The sequence below is a fragment of the Heloderma suspectum genome, chromosome 9 (assembly GCF_057233095.1).
Source record: "Heloderma suspectum isolate Gila_16-S chromosome 9, 16-S_ref, whole genome shotgun sequence".
In the NCBI taxonomy this organism is placed as follows: domain Eukaryota; kingdom Metazoa; phylum Chordata; class Lepidosauria; order Squamata; family Helodermatidae; genus Heloderma; species Heloderma suspectum.
Window position 1 is genome coordinate 1,239,248 of NC_139466.1, and position 20,143 is coordinate 1,259,390.

General features: G+C 58.3%; 1 protein-coding gene across 1 annotated transcript; it reads left to right on the plus strand.

Moving 5' to 3' along the window:
* The first annotated feature begins 1,486 nt into the window (after nucleotides 1-1,486).
* TSC22D3 (TSC22 domain family member 3) lies at nucleotides 1,487-19,808 on the plus strand. The gene is made up of 3 exons (XM_084813422.1): nucleotides 1,487-2,426; nucleotides 17,702-17,753; nucleotides 18,616-19,808. Exons 1-3 carry the CDS (start codon nucleotides 2,098-2,100, stop codon nucleotides 18,859-18,861), a joined length of 627 nt encoding a protein of 208 aa, XP_084669548.1. The 5' UTR covers nucleotides 1,487-2,097; the 3' UTR covers nucleotides 18,862-19,808.
* Nucleotides 19,809-20,143: the final 335 nt, after the last annotated feature.

Sequence of the window (20,143 nt, forward strand, 5' to 3'; positions counted from 1 at the left end):
CTGTGGGAACAGATTGCTGGACCAGGGGGTCGGACTCAATGGCCTTGTAGGCCCCTTCCAACCCTACTATCCTGCTATTCTGTTCTATGACTAGGCAGGCCTGTGGTCTGATCCTGCCTCGGGGCTGCTCTTATGTTCTTATGCCATCTGTTCAGGCAAAACACAAAAAGAACGAGGAAATGGGCAAAGGACAGACTTCAAACAGAAAGCAGAAGGTTACAGAGATTCACGATAGGCCAGCAAGACAGTGGACAGATTTTTTGAATGCTTTTTTTGCAGGAGAAAATGGAAACAGGTGAAGTAGCAGGCATGTGGGCGAGGAGCAAGAGAAAAGGAGGAAGAGAAGAAATCGCTAGAAGCGTAACAAGCAGATCGGGGTGGCAGGAGGAACGGAAAGAGGAATCCCAGGTGCTGGAATGGGGACCAAGGCAGGGAAGGAGAGGCAGACCCTTTTGCCTGGGAGGTGGGGTCTGGCAGGCCAGCAGCCTGGCAGCTGATTAGCTCCACTCCCAGGGGGCCAGGACCAGCTCCGAGAGTCACCAGGCGCACAGCTTAGGGGCTGAAGAGGGAAGGGCCCAGCTGAACCCTGCTGGGGACCAGCAGGGGAGTTTGGTCCCTCAGGGCCGGGATGGCACCAGGGGAGGGCAATGTCCCGCCCTGGCCCCGGTTGGAGGGAGGTGGCAGCCTGAGGGATGGGGCGGAGGGCTGGCCTGTGGCGTGGGGGTCCCCCACCAGCCTGGCGGGCCCCCTCCTGCGCCCAAGAAAGCAGGGGGGCACACAAGGGCTCCCACAACAAAGGCAGCACACACGCATGGCTGGGGGGATGCCTGCGCGGCCCTCCCTGAAAACGCCCAGGGAGGCCTGCAACGAAAGGACGAGGAGCCGCCGCAAAGATACGCGCCCACGCAGGAGCATCGGCGGCCCGTCCAGCGCCGCGGCGCCCGTCTTGCTCCCGCGGGCCGGGCCACGCCTTCGCCTTCGCCGTGCCGCGGCTGCGTGGGGGCGCGGGCGCGCCCGCGGTGGCCGAAAGGGGGCGCGAGGCGCCCGCTGCAGCTTCGGCACGCGTCGCGGGCGCTCCCAAAGGCCACCCAGCGGGCACCTGCCTCGCGGGACGCCCCTGCGGGCGGGCCGCGGCCGGCGAGACCCGTCCAGCAGGCGGCGGCAGCAGCGCGGCCCGGGCTCGCCTCCAGCGCTCGGCAGCAGCCCGCGGAGGCGATCCTCGGGCAGGCTGGGTATCCCGCCGGGGCCGGCCTCTCCTCCTCCCCGCTGGCGAAGGCTGCAGCGCGTCGGCGCCTTGCGCCGGCCGGAGGCGAGCCCGCCGGCGCGGCTGCCCCGGGGCCAGGCCCCGTCGCTGGCCAGGACTGCCGCCGCCGCTACCCGGAGGGGCGCTACCCCGGCGGCGAGCGGCCGTAGGTCGGCACTCCTCGGGCCTGCCGCCCCTGCAGTCCAGCGCTCCCCCAGCCAGCCAGGCAGACATCTGATCCTCACGCCCGGCACAGCAGCCCGGGAGGGGGGCAGGGGGGCGCCCCGCCGCTGTTCGCAGAGCGGGCCGCGCTGCTCCCTCCAGCGCCCCGCGCCGCCCGCCGCCCTCGGTGCGTGCCAGGCTCCGGCTCGCGGCGCCGGGCTGGGCGCGGCCGGAGAGAGGGAGGGCTGCAGGGGCGGCCCAGAAGCGCCGCTCCAATCGGGGCCGCAGCCGAGGAAAGGGGGCGGGCGGGAAGGGCAGGGGTGCCGCCGCCGCGCCGCCCAGGGAGGAGAGCCGCCGCGGCCGCACGAGCACTCGCAGGGGCGCGCAGCGGGCGGGCACGGCCGGGCAGCGCGAGGGGCGCCGCCGCGCGGCAGAGGGAGGCCGCGGCTTGGCGCTGGCGCTGGCAGCGGGCAGGGCTGGCAGTGCCCGGGCGGCAGCGCTCGCCAGAGCGGGACGGACAGGCGCAGGTGCCCGGCGAGGCGCCCTGCCGACGGGCCCAGTCACCTGCGGAGCCCTCGGGGCGGCCCGAGCGGCGGCCGAGCTGTCCCCAGCTCGCGGAGGGGCTCCGGGGCGGTGGCCAGCCCGCGATCGCTGCCCGGCGGCTGAGCCTCCGCGCCCTGGCGGGCTCCAGGATGTCGACTTCCTCGGAGGAGTGCTGCTCGCCCGTGGGGCTGGACGGCTGCAGCTGCTGCCTGGACCTGGCCAGCCGTAGCGGCCTGGCGGAGAGCCCCGCGGGCTTCAACGGCAACCCGGGCAGCCCCCGTGGCGGGAGCGGCAGCCCCTTCCTGCAGCTGCGGGAGCAGCTGCTCTGCCAGAACTTCAACGCCGACAAGCTGAGCCGCATCATGCGCCAGGACTCCCTGGAGCCGGTGGTGCGCGACCCGCGCTACCTCCTGAGCCAGGGCATCTGCAACCGCAACATCGACCAGACGCTGCTCTCCATCCTGCTCTTCTTCCACAGGTGCGTGACGGGGCCCGGCACGCCAGGCCAGGGGATCGGGCCCTCCCAGCGTTGCCCACCGGCGAGGGACGGGCCGCGGGGTCTTCTGCTTGGCGTCGCCAGGTGGGCTGCCTCCTGGCGAGAGGCTCCGTCTGCGGCCCAGGCCCAGAAGGGCTCAGCAGGGCAGGCTCCGCGGGGCGTCTGCGTGTGTAGTCTGGCCGGGGCGGAGCAGCCGCGGGGGCCATCCTGGAGCTCTTGCGGTCGGTCACTGCGGACTTCTGCGTGGGCTGTCTGGCTTGGGGCGCCGCAGGCAGCTGGTGCCAGCGATGGCCCCTATGCTGTCCATCTCCTGGTGGCCTGGCCTGGCCTGGCCTGGCGCAGTCCGTCCCGTTCTCAAGGGATCCAGGCTGCTGCCCCCCAAGCCCCAGAGGCATGTGTTGGCCTGCTGAAGCCGGAGGCTGTTCATCAGCTTGGTGTTTGCTCCAGAGGTGCTGGGGGTCTGAGCACCAGACAGGGAACTGCGGCAGGGTTTGTCTTGGAGTGGGCACCAGCGGTGGGGTGGGGAGCCATAGGCCAGCAGCGGAGCCCCTGTGTGCATGCCAAAGGTCCCTGGTTCAGTGCCCATTCGGCTGCCAGGTGGTAAGAAAGGCGGCTGCTGCCCTGGAGAGCAGCTGCCAGTCAGAACAGGCAGTGCTGGGCTAGCTAGGCCAATGGCCCAACCTCCTATGAGGCAGCTTCCTGCGATCCTTTGTGGAAAGTGGCCGTGGAAGGCTGGAGTCCTGGAAGCCAAAAGGGAGAGTATTTTCAGCACAGCAGGACTGGGAGGTGGGCTTGCTCCAGGTGGCATCTCTTATGTTGGGGTGGCTGGACACCAGAAGGGTTGTGCTTACCCAGTGACAGGTGCCCCCTTCCCACCTGGACAGCTTGCTAGGGGGTCCATGCCCCCCAAAGGAGCAGGTCCAGCTGGGTTCTTTGTTCCCAGGAAAGGAGGAATTCCTGTCTCTGTGGCTTTGTGTGTGTGTGGGGGGGGGGGGGTAGCCCTGCTATGACATGGAGCATCAGGCTGTGGAGGAGGGTCACTCTTCCTGGGGGAGGCCTCTTCCCCATCAAACTCTGGGCAGAAGTATTCTGCAGGATGTCTGCACAGGAGGGATAGGCCAGGCAGCTGGCTCTTGAGGAAGCTGTGCAGGGAGCCTTGGAGAGGCTGCCTTTGGACAGAGTGGCTCTTGGCCCCTCCAGCGTGCTTCCCTGGCTTGCCAAGGTACAGCTCCCTCCTGGAACTGCCTACTGGTGTGCAACACGCGCGCACACACACACACACACACACACACATGCCATCAGCTCCCCACCTGGGTGCCTGCTTGCCCAAAGCGAGCAGAGATGCTCCGCCATGCCCACGTGCCCTGTTGAAGCACACATCCACGCCCCTCTTGGAGCTGCTGCTGCACGTGTCTTCCCACATTAATGGCACAGGCCCTGCGGATGCCAGCTGGAGGGGGTGGTGCAGGCAGGCAGGGGGGTGCTGTGAGAGGCTGCTGGAGAGGAAGAGCCAGCCCTTTCTGGCCTTACATAAGTTGCTGGGAGGGGCTGGCTGGTGGCAAGGTGCATCCCAGCCTGCGCTTGGGTTTGTTTCCGTGGGAGGCTGGTACAGGCCTGCTGGCAGCCAAAGCAGCAGCACAGGCAAACGCGGAAAAGTGTGTCAAAGGCCCCCTACCCTAATCGCCTGGGAGCTGCTTCCCACTCCATCAGAGGTGGCCAGCACCACGGCGGTCTCCGAGGGGGGTGAATGCCGATGGCGTGCCCACATGGGCTGGGCACTGCCAGCTGCTCTCACCCTGCCTCTCTGCAGCTCCCCAGATAGCTTCCGAGTGAGGAGAGGGGCTGGGGAGCAGCAGCTGCCCCCTGGCGCCTCAGACCCCCCTCCCCAATATGCAGCGCAGGGGGAGCCGCTGGTTTGGGTTGGCAATGGAATGTGTGGGGAGGGGGGTCCCCCCCACCACCACAAGAAGGAAGGACAGGAGCTGCCCAGTGCAGAGCCAGGCCGCTTCCTGCCGCCTCCAGATCTGATCGCTGCCCCACAGAGATGGGCGCAGCCCACCACCTCTGTGAAGGAGAGAGTCCGGGGCAGGCGGGCAGCTTCCTTGGGCGTGGCGTGCCCCGCGTGGGGCTTCTGGCCTCTGCCCCCTGGAGTAGGCCCGGCACACAGAGCACTCCGGCGGCATCAGCCCTGCTGGGTCGCTGCCACCCCTCGTCAGGGGCTCTTGTCTGCGATGCTGGAGGAGGCGTGGAGGGGGGGTCCTCAAGCAGAATGCCTCTCCGTGCACTAGGTCTCCCAGTGTGCCGCTTGGACCCTCCCTCGTGCTCCCCATTATCATCCAAGGGCCACTGTGGCACATGAGGGTCACCTGGAAAGCATCTTATCTGTTCTCTGACATGGCACAGGCACGGAATGGACTCTCTGATATCAGCAGGCCCAGCGAGTGTTGACAGAGAAAGAAGCACCCCACCCCGCAGTGCCCTGCAGCTGTGTATCTGGGCTCACTGAGGCAGCCAGGATCCAGGCAGTGAAGAAGGGAGAGCAGGCCTGTCTGTGGCTATTAGCCCTGGCAGCTAAATGAAACCTCCATACCCAGAGCCAGTCTACCTCTGAATAGTGGATCCTAGCGACATACAACAAGGGAAAACATCCGAAGAGCTCTAAAGCCCATTCCTCTTTAGACCAGCCTTCTGTTTCCCACAGTAGCCAGCCAGGGGCCCCCACGAGGAGCCCAGAAGCAGGACAGAAGCTGAACAGCACCCGCCCATCCAGCAACTGGCAGACAGAGGCATGGTGCCCCTAATCATGGAAGTAGCATATAGCCCTCATGACTACTAGCCATTGAAGGTTGTTGTCTTCATGTGCTGCTTCTGGTTTTCCCAGAGGCATTATCTGGCTGACTGCTGTTGGAAGCAGGATACTGGGCTAGACAGATTTTGGTCTGGGCCCATAAGGCTCTATCCCTGCTCTTACAAATTGTCATGTATTTCAAAAAGGGCTGATAGCAAAGAAAACGAGACATGGCGGTGTCTGTACCTGTGGCCTCCAGCTCTGTGGCCAAGTCGTGCATCCCGCCTCTGTCCGCTCCCATTCACAGTTTCCTCTGGGAAGCCGGGGCAGTGGAGAAGCTGACTTCCTCCCCACATGGGTAAGCAGGGGGCCATACGTACTGCAAGCTTTGAAGCGGCTCCCAGCCAGGTGAGCCCCTCTGGTCTCTGTCAGATAGGAAGCCCTCCTAAGGGAGGCGGTCTCTTTTGCTGCATTTTGAATGTGGCACCATGAGCCCTTTGCGAGGTGTGATGTGCCTGGGCCCCCGCCTGGTGGTTCCCTACAGTGCACGTGGCCTGGCCCTGTCAGGAGCCCAGGCTGGCTCCTGGGAAAGACGCAGCGGCTGCTGCCTGGCCTGGAAAGAGCAGGGAGCTGGGCTCAGCTGACAGTCGCTCACCCCAGATGACTCAGAAGAGCCACCAGTCGCCCTGACCGCTCAGGGCCTCGTGGCTGGCTGGCTGGCTGGCTGACAGGCAGGGGAACAGATAAGGCAAGCGTGTGCGGGGCCCGGAGAGGAGCTGCTGTGCTCCTGGACAGGGCAGGGGTTGCTTGCTGTTCTCAGAGGCTGAGTCAGAGTTTTTGATGTCCAGGAAAGGAGCTGATGAGGCTGCATCACACCCCACCCGTTCTGGAGTCAGGAGCCCTTTCCGAACAGGAAAAGGGACACAACTGCTTCCATAGCAGAGGTGCTGCATTGCGCTCCATGGCCCTTCTCCCCCACCCAGAATATGAGTGGCAGAGGGGGCTTCCAGACAAGGCTTTCATCCTGAAATTGCACTGCCTGATTCACGGAATTCCACTTTCCATTTGTAATCCTCTGTTGCTTCCCACCACTTCTTCCCTCTCTCTTTTCCCCTTTCTTTGCACAAAAAAACTGTTAAGGAGGAAAAGATGGAATAGCTGCCCTGCATCTTTAGACTGGGAGCCCTCCATCCAGAAGCCCCCAGAGACACCTGGCCATTCTGTTTCCTGCCATAGAAACATGGAATCATAGATTCTGTTTCCTGCCACACATGGACTACTGCAGGTTTCTTGTATGCGGGGGCAGGGGGGTGTCCACCTCCATCCAGAGCAGGAATGGCTTCCTATGAAGTGCAGACCAGCCAGTGATATCTGGCTGTTTTCAAACAACACCCTTGGACCATTCCCAAGGCATGGTGTTTCTGGGCAGCTATCGTAAGGTGACTGCAAAACAGAGACGGTGTCCATGTGAACCACCATACGTTGCTGTGGGTGGAAGCGTCCATGTGCCAGAGACAGGACATGCCAGATATTCTGGTGAGCTGACCCCTGCGGCCATAGCTGAACACAGGAGAGTCAAAAATGTTGAGTGGCTAAGGAACGAGATTGTTTGCTATCATCAGGGATGGCATCCAGGAAAAGCCTGGTCAGGCACCTGCCGAGAGCCCACACCCCAGCGGGCCCCACTGGCAGGAGCCCCTTGGAGCTGCTCCTCCACGTCACCCTTGCAGCCTGCTGGTTCACCTGCCTCTCTCTTTGGCCCAGACAATGGTCCTGTCGAGGAGCAGGAACGGGGGATGCCACGGCCTTCCTGCTCGTTGCATCTCTGCCTGTCAGGCAAGCCTTCCTGACTGTTGGCCATGCTGGCTGGGGCTGATGGGAGTTGAAGTCCCAACAGCACCTGGAGCGGCACCCGTTCTCCACCTTTGCTTTAAAGTCTTGGGTAGAGAGTTGAAAATTGGCACGTGTTTAGGACAGCAGAAAAAATGGAAAGGCATCTGTGCTGCTTATCCCCATCTCAGCAGCCCTGTCTTTGAAAAAAGCAGATGCCATTGGGGGACTGGGAACAAGGCCCCGCCCCTCACTGTTCGCTAAAGCTGAGAGTGTGAGCTGGTGTGTGTTTGCATTTTGGTGAGAAAGAGGAGAGGACTAGTGTGCAAAAGAGGCAAGTGACAAGCTATGATGGGAGATCCATGATTGCTCTCTTGATACCGTTTAGTCAATGCAAGCATGGAAGGAGAGAATGCTCATTTGGTCAGGGAAGCCAGGGGTGGGGGGCATTTAAGCCTTCCCTGTTCCATTCTCCATCTAAATTACACCCACACTCACAGGCAACCTGCTCTGAGCTTCCTGGGCTTCTGGGGCCCTATGCATGGTTGTGGTTACAAAATGAGATTCCGCCTTCAGGCAATTGAAATTCTGCACTAAATTCTGCCGTGTTTTGCATGATTTGTTCTGCTGTGCAGTCCAGGCACTGCAGGGTAGCTCTCAGCTAGAGGACAATCAAGGGCAACCCCTGGCCAGTCACTTTTGCCTGCCAGTTGTGCTGGCTTATAAGAGAAGGGCTAAACAGTGTGAAGAGGACAGACGTGCCAGCCATGAGAACAGTGCAGAGGACAAGCAAGCGCTTCTCAGGTTCCAAAAGCCAACAGTGCAGCTGAGCCCTTGGAGAAAAGACGGATGTCTGGAATGAAGGCAGCCTGCTGGGCGCGTGCCTTCTCTGTGGTGCCAGTGCTCTCTTCCTCGAGGGAGGGAGTGGACTACCCTGGCAGTGGATTGCCCAGGAACCCCTCCGCTGTCGGTAGAACAAATGAGGCCTTGCACTTGGTGAGCGTGTTCAGTCTTGAGATCAGAGGCCGCTCTGTGAAGCCCACTCCATTCGCCATGGAGTCCTGCAATGATCCGGGGGTTGGACTCCATGGCCTTGTAGGCCCCTTCCAACCCTACTCTTCTGTGGTTCAATGATTCTATGTGCCTGGGTTCACAAGCTTTGGGAGGAGAGACAGAACTCACCCGCCTCCTGCTTGGATGGCTCCCTGCCTGCCTCATGAGCAGGACAGGGGGAAAATAAAAGCCATCGTGTTTAGCAGCATGTATCAAACACACTCGATAATGTGAATCTGGTTTCAGCAGTGGCCAGGAGTGCGTTTGCACAGCTGAGGCGCAGCTAGGCCCACTGCACCTTTCCTAGAGAAGTCTGATCTGGCCACGGTCACACGGGCCTTAGGTACATCCTGTTTGGACCACTGTAATGCGCTGTACAGGGAGCTGCCTTTGAAAACTGTTTGGAACCTTCAGCTGCTTCGGAATGCTGCTGCCAGCCAGGCTGTTAACCAGGGCTGGTTACGGGGTGCACGTGACTCCCCCATTACAACAGCTTCTCTGGCCAAAGGTCTGCTCCTGGGCGGAATTCCAAGTGCTGGTTATGACTTATAAAGTCCTATACAGCTGGGGACCAGGCTGCCTGAAAAAGCGCTTTCTCCCATTCCAGCCTGCCCAGGTCTTAGAACCTCCAGGAGAGGCCCTCCTTTTGGTGGTGCTGCCTTCAGGGGTGAGTTTGGTGGCGACACGAGAGAGTGCCTCCTGAGAGGCACTTCCAGGCTGTGGAACTCCCTGCCAAGGGAGACCAGGGCGGCGCCCTCTCCGCTGCCCTTCTGCATGCAGGCAAATATGTTTTTGTTCAAGCAGGCCTTTGGTGTGTAAGCAGGTCTGTGGGGTTGGGTACTGTTTTTATTCTCTTATTGTTGTGTTTTCATTGTGCTTTTAATGTATTTGTTTTATTATTGTTTTGATCAAGTTTTCGTCATTGTGAACCGCCTTGGGTGTCATTTTTTGGTTGAAAGGCAGAGTACAAATCCAATAAATCATCTCATGAAGAGTGGGTGGTGCTCTGGAGCGCCTCCTCAGCATACCTAGGCAGGATCGAGTGGCGCTTTAGACTGACCCCTTTAGGGCACCCTTCTAGACTCACCCACTTAGAAGGAGGTGGGCCAGCTGCAGCCTCAATACATCCAAGTCATACTTGACTGGGTGAAGCAGGGAGGGACCAGATGCCTCTGAAGGCAACCGCAAAGCCCTTTGGCATGTGAGCTGCTGAGGCCCCTTTGCATCCCGGCACAAACGCACATCGGCCTCTCCGACTCAGTATCTGGATGTCAAGAATGCTGCGTGCCCTCTCCCCACTAACATTCCTCGTCCTCATGTAGTACCACCACTTGGCCTCTGTTTCTCCTCCATCATAGGACAAATCCCAGACCCTTGGGAATCCCCTAAAAGGTGATGGGATTTGTGATTCTCAGTGAAGCAGGATATCCAAAATTGATTCCAGAGGGGTAGGAAACCCAAAGAAAAGCCTTATGACCACTTAAAGGCAAGCAGATTCATCACGGCAGAAGCTTGAGGGCTGACAAAGGGAGCTCTCGTGCACACAAGCTCCTGCCAGAAACATTGACGAAGCTAGTACATAAACTTGCCTGGCAGAGAGAGATGCTGCCACTATGTGAGAGCAATCTCCAATACATTCTGGATTCTGTCATGGTAGCATGGGCAGTGTTGTCATCCTTGGTTGTCTGTGGTGATACTTTATTTTCCTATCTTTCATTGTGCTGTATAGTGTGAAATATGTAGTTTGGCATTTGGGTATCATTCTCACCCTCTGCCTTGCATTCAGTTTCTTGGGCAAGTTACTTGCCCTTTGTGACTTGTCAGGCCTCCATGGCAGCCATTTTGTGGTAGTGCTCACAATAGTTGCTCAAATTTACAAATGTGCCCACAGACACAAAAAGGATCAAGGGCATTTGCTAAAGCCGCTCAGCTAATGTATTTTCAAGATAGGATTGCACCCTAACTTTGTTAGCCTTTAAGATGCCATAAGATACCTTGTGTGTCTTATGTTTGTGTGTTTTCAAAATTAATTCCCCTCAAACCAAAACAGCACTTAGAAGCTCACTCCTGGCTAAGGCTGCAGGTATATTTCACTCTTTAAAAAAAGAATAATGAAAATTCTCTATTCACACAATTTCAGGTCTATTTTTTCAGCCTTAAGGACTAGAAACTTGATTTTTTTAAAAGAAAGAAATGCAAAAGCTGAGGTTTTTGGAATGCTGAATTCTGTACCCAATTCTCTCCTCACTTGTATGGTGAAAAGTAGAATTCACGTAGCTCTGAGCCTGACTATAGTCCAAGAAGCTGTGGGGGGGGGGTGTCCAGGGTTTAGGGGTGAGGCCCAGGTAAGCAAAATGGGTATAGCACAGAAAGTTAACATACATATAAATCATTCAGTTGACAGCTTAGGGCTGAAAATATAAGGATCTCTGCAGTGATTAGGGTGGCTATTAATAGGAGGTGCTTTGGGGACACGTTTGGCTGTGGCCTCAGCCGCCCTCCTGCAGAGAGAGACTGCCAACATGGCTCTGGACAATAATTTTGCACTCCAGTGACACAAAACTTGTTGTCCTGCTCTGGTCTCACTGCTAAGCAGGCAGGAAATTTCCCAACAGTGCCGCTGGATGGATGAAATGCTCCCGTTTCCTCTGGGTCCCAAATGACAACACCTCGGTCCCTCCTCCCGCACCTTTATTATTTCCCAGGCAGCTTAGTTGCAGGAGCGGGAAAGGCAGAGCCTTAGGACAGTGGCATCTAAAGGAGAGTCCTTGCTGGAGTGGTGCTGGGTGAGGATGACGCATCCAAACCCTGGCAAAGGCCCAAGGAGCAGCTAGCCAGCAATTATGCAACCGGGGAGTGTTCTCCTTCAACACACTGGAAATGCACACTCAGCTCTTCCATTTGCTCCGAGGCCTGCAGTTTGCTCAATTTCCTCTTGAGGCAGAAGGAGGCAGCTTTTCCTGGGGCAGGATCCGACTTCCCCCAGGCCTCAGAATGCGTGCGTGTGCACGTGTGAGAGAGAAAGAACTGCTCTCTAGTTATTGTTTCCTAGTTCTAGTTATTGTTAAGACACGTGTCTTAACCACGTGTGGACATGCTTGGAGCCAACATGGAAGGGGGGAGGGCAAGATGGGAGTGGTTGCTACTCCCCTGACCCTTGCAGGAAAACATCACCCGCAGGGGGTTGGCCTCCAAATGTGGCAGCTGAGAGCAACGTCCAGTTCCAGGACCTCAGCCAGCCAGGGCTGGAGTTACAGGGTGTCTCCGCAGGCCCCTGCTGGGGAGCGCGAGTGGGAGAGTGCTGTCCTGCTTGTGGGCTTCCCACAAGGGTCATCTGGCTGGCCGCTGTGGGAGCAGAATGCTGGATGAGGCCTTTGGACTGATCCAGTTTCAGGGCTCTTTGGATGTTCCCTCCAGCCACGCGCAAGTCCTTTAGCTTCAGGGGCTAACGGGGAGAGGCAGCAAGCACATTTGGGAATCTGAGATACTGCTGGGAGCACCGCCACAAAATACCTCATCAGTGGGTCACTGCTTCGGCATCTACCGTTCGTGTCTATAGATCTTAGGCTGCACCTTAGTCAGCAAAAACTTTTGCTTCCTGTCTATTGGACACAGCAACGTCTCTTTAGTAAGGGATTGTCTAATTTGGCTAATTGCTGGTGGTGCTAAGCAGCTAATGTTTCTTTTTTAACATATGTTTTGGCAATGGCCAGTAGTTGCTTCTTTTTGTGGGGAAGTTATTATATAGAAAATTTTTGTACTAGAACGGTCTAATATTCACTGATGTACATGCTCTTTTAAATTACCTGCTTCATGGACATTAACAAAGGGCCAACGTAAATGGCTTCTCTGCACCCTTTTGACAGCTAAAAGACTACTGTTACAACATTGGAAGGATAAACACTCACCTCCTATAATGCAGTGGACTGAGGATCTTACAGTGTTTTCAGTATTTGGAAGGGTAGCACATAGATATCACCTTCAAATGGATACTTATTTGGATATTTGGTCCACTTTTTTTGCAGCCCATGTAGAATTGCTAGAAAGTTTTATGAATTTCATACAAATCTGTGTATTGTATATTAAAACAATGGGGAAAACAATACATTTTTTAAAATTAAAATATTTTGGGTGCCCATGGGGACCATATTGGGGACAACCTGCTGTAGAATATCAAGGGTAAGGAAAAGAACCCCAAGGTATTTAGGGTCTCTGCTGATAAATAACTGTACAGAATTTAGTTCTTCCTCAGGTGGAGAAGTGGGGGCAGGCTGGAAATTGCAACATGCAGCAACCTGAAATCATGAGCACAGGAGTGTGGCTGAAGTCCTGTAGGTCATACCACCACCCCTTCTGCCCTCGCACTCTTATTTGTGTCAACCAGTGCCCTGAGTGGCCGAAGCCATTTGAGAGGAAGGGGGTGCTGGTGCTGGGTGTCAGCATTCGGGAAGATGCTGAGGGCCTGGTGCCCTGGAAAGACCTGCCACCACCCAAAGCCCCCTCAGCATCACCAGTTGCCCACCCACCCAGGCAAGTGGCAGTGGTGAGCAGCAGCTGCTGCCACTTGCTCACCTCCCCTGCCCCCCCCTTGCTTGCCCACCCACCAGCTCTCTGGACAAGCAAGCGGGCAATGGCGAAGTGGAAGAGCTGCAACCAGCCCACTGGAGCTGGCACTGGCTGGATGGTGAAGGAGCAGGGATTCACCCCCACACATCAGTAATTTCTCTGCTTCCCCTCCCAGTTTGCCACTAGCAGGCCCTGGGGGAAGCTACAGATGCCAGTGGAAACCACTCTCTGTGCGGGAGCTGCCAGCAGCGGGGCTCCTGGATCCAGCTCCTCTTGTCCAGACCTCCAGGGAGCTCCCTTTTGCTTTCTCAGTCAGAAAGGGCAAGGCAGGCCATCAAAGGAAGGGGGTGCAGGGTACCCCCTTTTCCTGGAGCGGCTATTCCCAGACCTCACTGTCAAGCTCTTCTATGGCAAAACTGGGCTCCCTGCCTCTCAACCAGCAAGAGCGCACACATGCACACATGTGTGCATGTGCACCGCAGGGGCCGGCTGGCCTCTGCCCTAGGAAGCCCTCCTCTAGCGGGGCTGCTGACATCCACAGGGAAGGAGACATGTTGCCAACCCACCATCCGTGAACACAAAGATACTGCAGTCTGGGGAAAAGTGATTCAAAAATGTTTTTATACTACAAATGTACAAAAATGTATTCAAAAAACACAAATATCACAGGGGAAAAAATTAGAATCAGTGTCCAGATTTATTGGTGAGCCTCCTACAACCAGAACACTCCTAGTCAAGGCAACGCCCATATGTATTATTTATTTATTTATTTAATTAATTTCATTTCTATACTGCCCAATAGCCGAAGCTCTCTGGGCGGTTCACAAGTGAGAATTTCAATATGCCCATTTTTGAGCAAATCTTTTGCTGACAAACATTATTACACCCCAATAGAGCTGACTTAGCACCCCAAGATATATAGTGCAATTGTAAGCGAGTGCCTTGGTCTGCTCGCTGGTCCTTTTCGGCAGCTCAGAAATGGTGGGTGACGATCACTTCCAGAAGAAGGGAAATCTACTTTGGTACTCCCTACAAAAAGGTGTGTCACTTCAACATGAATGAAACTTTGTTTTCATTTCCAAGAACAGTATTTTAAAATCCCACTTTGATGCATATGTATTATAACCACGTAAGGAGCGGATCCCTGTCAGTAGCGGCTGGTGTGCCAAAGCAGCCCTCTGCTCCATGCGGTGTCTAGCTCCGGTGGGGTCCCACGGCCAGGGTGGAGGGAGGAGACAGCTGCTGCTGCACCAAGGATCCTCCACAAATTTATAGATTCATAGAATAGGGTTGGAAGGGGCCTACAAGGCCATCGAGTCCAACCCCCTGCTCAATGCAGGAATCCAAGTCAGAGCATCCCTGACAGGTGGCTGTCCAGCCTCGTCTTGAACGCCTCCAGTGGGGGAGAGCCCACCACCTCCCTAGGTCATGGGTTCCATTGTCGTATTGCTCTAACAGTCCGGAAGTTTTTCCTGATGTTCAGCCGGAATCTGGCTTCCTGTAAGTTGAGCCCATGATTCCGTGTCCTGCACTCTGGGACTTCGTGGCCCCTTAAGCTCAGAGACCCCCAGAAGGCCGGCCTGGGCCTGGCGAAGGAAGAGCAGCACCTCCCAGAGCCGAGGCAGCTGAGCTGCGGGCCCCGCCCGGGCCGTGTGCTAGCGTGCCAGAGAGCCAAGAACTGGGAGTGCTGCCAAGGCTTCTATCAAAGGGAGCGGCCGCCCAGCAGCTGGAAATGGGAGCCTGCCAAGAAGGGACGCGCACTCGGCAGCCAAGAGTCCTCGCCACAGACGCAAGCTGTGGAAAATAGCCAGCGAGGAGAAGCCAGCTTGATTTGGGAGGCTCAGACACCCTCCTGGCTGCCCTCAGTCCTAGCAAGTTATTATTAGCAGCAGTCATTATCCAGCACTTTTGGAAAGCACCGTATCATGTTCTCCCTCACACCAGCACTGCAAGGGGAGGACGAGTGGCCCATTTTACAGGTAGAGCACCACGGCCAGCCTTCGCTGGTGGCTTGTGCGTAGGGGGACAGAGGCCTGAGCCCAGCCCGCCAGCCCAGATCTTGCAGTACACGCAGGACCTCTGCACGTCCATGTGCCACTGCTCTGCGGCCCTTCTGAGCCTCACTTGCAATGCATCTAGGCAGGAAGGGAGAGCAGCGCTTATCCCTTTTGAGACTCAGCAGGGTTTTCTTTCCAAAACCAGGGGAAGTGAGGCTTGCTGGGGCGCTACACGAGAGGCAGAACTCAGAGGGCTGATTTTCCCATTGCTGTGTCGGCGGAGGAGGCCCTGCCTGCTGATTGCTTACATATTTCTTCATTTTCTTTAAAATATTTGTCGGCCGCCTTTCTGGGCAGAAGCCCTCCCAGGGCAGTGTACAGCAATAAAATGCTAATGCTCTCGCACAGCTCTGAGCGGGGCAGACGTGTGGCCTTTGGGACCCGGTGTGGGGCAGGCCAGGCAGCCGGTTCTCCGGCTGCCTCCGTTGTGCTCCGGCCTGCCTGCTCCAAGCAGGAGGCTCTGCAGCACCTCTGACTGGCAGCTGGGACTTGGCACCCCTCCTCTTGCTCCCCAGACGCTCGGAGGAAATGTGCCAAGTGTTCCCACGCCGCCATGGATCCTCCAGAGGGCCTTCCTGCCATTCAGCGAAATAGCCTGCCCCACTGCTACGGGCTGGGGTAGCAGCAATACTGAGCAGGGGGCCACGGAAGGGGGGCCAGGCCTGTCCCAGTTCATGGGACTCTGCTCCCTGGGCCAGAAGAGGCTGCTTCTTGCATGGAGCTTAGTTGGGGCAGGGGGGTAATGTGCATGGCATGAGGGGTGCATTATTCCACACGGATTTATGCAAATAAATGTGCTGTACATGCAATGGGATGTGTGCGGGGGGGGTGCTGTTTGGAGAGGGAATTGGGACAGCGCAGGCAGGCACCTCTCCACGGACAGTCTGTGTGCCATTGTTGTGCGCTTAGGGGTGGGCGTACATGTGTGCCTGTGCAGAGTGGGGGTGCATCTCTGCATGCAGTTGCGTGCTCATGGTAGCACATTGCCACAAGAATGGGCACTCCAGGATTATTGAGGGTGTCGGGCATGCTGACCCTGGAGAAGAGCTGATTAAGAAGCAATATGATAGCCATCTTCAAACATCTGAAAGGTGGGGGGGGCAACTTGTAGCCCTAGGGCCATTTTGGCCTACAACTCCCATCAGCCTTCGGCAGCACAGCCAACGGTGAGGGATGATGCGAGTTGTAGGACAAGACATCCGGACGGCCGCAAGCTGCCCAGCTCCGCCAAGACGACGGACTTCTGCTGGGCGGGGGCCCAAACGCCAGGAAGGGGCTCCCGACCAGCCCTCAGGAAGCGCTTCCCGGCAGGACGAGCTCCCCAGCCGTGGACCCGCCGGCGAGGCGGCGAGCGGCCGCCAGGGGCCCCCCGCGCCCAGAGAGAGGCGAGCGCGCGCGGCGGTTGCGCCTGACGAAAGTCACAACATGTTTTGGTAACTTATGTAATCTTAAGGCTCGACCTAGTTCCGAGCTTGGGTGATGCTCAGCACTCCTGGAACGAGCCTCCTGTGTTGCAATGACTCCGCTACAAGGGGAGCAAAAACAAACAACAGGATTTTTTTTCTGATCATGCCTGCAAATTCCGCTGCAAGGGGCGAAGCTTGTGCGGGCTCCGCGCGGCATGCGGTGCGTTCATTCGCTGGCCAACGCGGGTGCCTGACCGCACAGCCCTAGGCGCGTTCACTCGGAAGTAAGTCCCTCTGATCGCAAAGGGGCTTACTCCCGTGGAAGCGTGCCTAGGATGGCAGCCCGAGTTCTGCATGGTAGCGCTTGCAGGCCTGCGGAGGATCGTGGCCCACTGCAGCCTTCATAGCAGGCAGCTCTCTTACGCGGAAGCGACTTCGCACTGAACTTGCTCAGGGGTCGTTGGCTGCGGGTTGAAGCCCTGTGTTGGAGGGGGCTGTGAGAGTGGCTTCCCCCGCCGAGGCGGCTGCACGCTTGCCCTTTCCACACCGGCCACAACAGCCCCGTTTTCGTGTCTGGAGCCGCAAAGGGGCGCTGCACTGCGGGGGGGGGGGGGTGCCAGAAAAGGTAAAACGTGCAGCGCTCTTTCCACGAAAGCGTCTGCGAAGCCCTTCAGGGGCCTCAAGGTTCCCGGCTGTTTCTGCTACCACAGACAGCCAGGTTGGCGCTGGCTCTCCGGGACCCGTCCTTCCTGGGCTGAAGCCCTTCTCCGTTCCTGCCCCAGGGCGCCTCCTCGCCGTTCCACTCGCCAGCGGCCTCGGCCCGCTTGCACGCAAACAGCCCTTCTGCAGCTGTGCCCCCAAGCTCTGGAGGAGCAGCCCCATTCATGCCAACGGTGCTCCTCGAGGACAGCCTTCCTGGGCGCGTCGCCTCCGCAGAGAGCAGCTGAGCCGCTCCCCTTCCCCAAGAAGGGCTTGCACCCACGGGCGAGCGAAAGCCACGCTGGCGCAGCGCCGCCGGCTCGCGGAGGGCTCCCGCTCCAGGTCCCGGGAGGGGGCGGGGCGTCATTTGCATGGCAGGCTGAGGCCATATGACGTCACGGGAGCCTGTCCTATATAGGGCGGGCGAGCGCCGAAATAGGCGCAGTTGCGTCTTGCTCGGCCGTCGGTTCGGGTCGGCTTTGCCCTTTCCTGCACGCCGCCTTCTCCGGCTCTGTCGCAAGCCCGACGGCGCTGCCTACAGTTATGAGCACTGGCGTGTACCAGTCCCCGATGGAGGTGGCCGTCTACCAGCTGCACAACTTTTCCATTTCCTTCTTCTCGTCCTTGCTGGGCGGAGATGTGGTTTCGGTCAAGCTGGACAACAGGTAGACAGAGGGGCCCGGGCGGAAGGTCCCCTGGGAAGGACGGGGAGGCCGTGCGCGCGCGCGAGGGAGCGGGAGGGAGGGAGGGCGCGCTGTGCGGGGGGGGGGGCGCTCCGCCGGGGCTGGGTTGGGCTGCCCGCGCTCGACGGCGGCTGCTGCTGTTCTCACGGCGCCGCCCTCCTTTTGTCTCTTGCAGCGCGTCCGGGGCCAGCGTGGTCGCCATCGACAACAAGATCGAGCAGGCGATGGTGAGTGTCTCCCAGCGGCGGGGGGCGGTTCTTTGTCCGCTGCCAGCCCTTAGCCGGGCTGCAGTGCCGCCTCTCAGCGCGTAGCCAGGCGCCGGGTTCGAGGGCGCGGCCGGCAGGGCAGCGGAGCGAAAGAGAAAGCGCCGGCCGAGCCGGGGGGGGGCGGGGGCGCAGTGCTACCCCCCCCCCCGCGCATACACGGCCTCATCTGAAAATAGTTCTCGGGGCCTGCTTTGCGTCTCGAATCCTGGGGCTCGAGAAGGAGTCGGCAAATCCCCAGAAAAGGCGCGTGTGGCAGCACACAGTTTCCCTCCAGTTGTGCTGGACGACAGCTGCCACATTCCTGGCCATTGGCCGTGCTGCCTAGGCCTGATGGGAGTTGAAGTCCAACAGATATGGAGGGTACCAGGTTGGGGGAAGGCCAGTCCAGCGGCTCTTTAACAAGAGATCTCGTTGATGCCTTTGCTCTATAAATCTTAGCTGTAGCTTTTGACTGCAAGGCCCATCATGTTGTGTGAAATAGTTAAGACACGTTGAAAAATAAGAGCCTGAGTGCCTCTGCAGAGTCCGTTCTTGTCTGATGAGAGCTGCTGTGTGAATGTCTGCAAGCCAGCAGGCACCATCACACCAGTGGGATGTGAACAATCCGTCCCCCCATCTCGGGTTCGAGATGAAGGCTTCCCTGGCAGTCCCCAGGCCGTCCCCGAGGGTGCGAGGGCCTGTGTCCAGAGAGCCTCAGAGGAGAGGAGGGGTGGGGTGGGGTGGGGAGGAAGAGCAGCTGCTTTTACAGCCGCCGCCTGGGCAGGGCTCCTCAGCAAGGCTCCGGGCGCTGTTAACTCACCAGGGCCTTTGTTCCTCCCTGCAGGACCTAGTCAAGAACCACCTGATGTACGCAGTGAGGGAAGAGGTGGAGATCCTGAAAGAGCAGATCAAGGAGCTGGCGGAGAAGAACTCGCAGCTGGAGCGGGAGAACAGCCTCCTGAAGAACCTGGCCAGCCCTGAGCAGCTGCAGAAGTTCCAGTCCCGCCTGCCGCTGGAGGTGCCGTCACCCGAGAGGCAGAGCCTGGGGGCAGCTGCACCGGCCCAGCATGGGGCGGGCTCTGCGGTATAAGGTGGCTCTGTCCATGGGGTGGGCAGAGCCACAGAACTTTTCAACTCAACCTCTTTGGAAGTGGTTTCCTCGCATTGCCTTTGGAGGGCTCCAGCGAGGCTGCGGCTGCAGCAGTGCCCGGAGGGGCCCGTTCATTCGTGGCCTGCCTCTGTGGGCTGGCCGAGACTGTCTCGTGGGAAAAGGAGCGCGTGCCAGGCTGCGCTGAGATCACCGCACGCTTGCACGGGCAGTCCTGCCTCCGCAGCTCTGGGTCTGCCGCCTGTCCCTCCCTGCTCACATCATCCTGCTGGGGAGGCAGCTCCTCTTGGGGAGGCTCCTGTCTTGGCGATAAAAGACTGTTAGCATGGAAGAAGCCAGTGGGCTGTGTTTAAAGCCCGAGGACACCCCCACCCCACTTGCCCTGAATGGGGAGGCTGGTCCTGCTTGGCCTGGACGTGTGCCCAGCTGGGTCCGACCAGGGCAGTCTGTCTGCCGATCCGAGTTGTTGTGCTGCTCCTATTGCCTGTCTTGGGCCGGGCGCTGTGCAGAGCTGCCTCATGGGCAGGCTCGTACGCTAGCCTTGTGCACACGGCCGGGCGTGTAAGGACTGGACTTGGGGCAATGATGTAGTGCCACTGTGTGGCAGATGGAGGGAAGGGCCTGAGGCCTCCAGTTTGTCTCTTGAACTCTCTACACAGACAAGCCCCCTGCAAGGGAGAGTTCAGCGCCAGCTGCCTTACTGATGTTCTGCATGGGCCCTAGCCCACACACTGGTGAAACGGACCGAGGGCATCACGCTGATGGCGTGGGTTGGTGCTAGGGGACAGCACGAGGAGGGAGGCTTAGGGTGGCTGCCTCAGGGAGCAGACCCCCCTCCTGCCATGATGGGAATCCTGCTTCTGGGACATGTTTTCTGATGAGTGGTGTAAGTCTTGAGACACTGCAATAAAGGCTACTTTTTATATATATATATATGTACATGCGGTTGATCTGTGTTCTTGCTAAGGAAGTGGGGGAGAACGAGTGTGGACACTGGAAGAAAACAGGGAGTGGGGGTGGCAGAGGCATCTGGGAAGGGAGGTATGGGGGCAATTCTGCAAGCCCTGAGGAAGAGCACGGCCTCTTCCTTCTCCCACCTGTCCACCTACTGCCTGGCAACAGATTCCTCTCTGGTAGAAGTGGGCAGAGAGAACTCTAGATCCTTTGGACTTCAGCTTCCAGGGTTCTTGACCATGGGCCATACTGGCTGGGGCTTCTGGGAGTTGGAAGTCCCAAGCATCTGGACATCTACTTTCTGCCCACC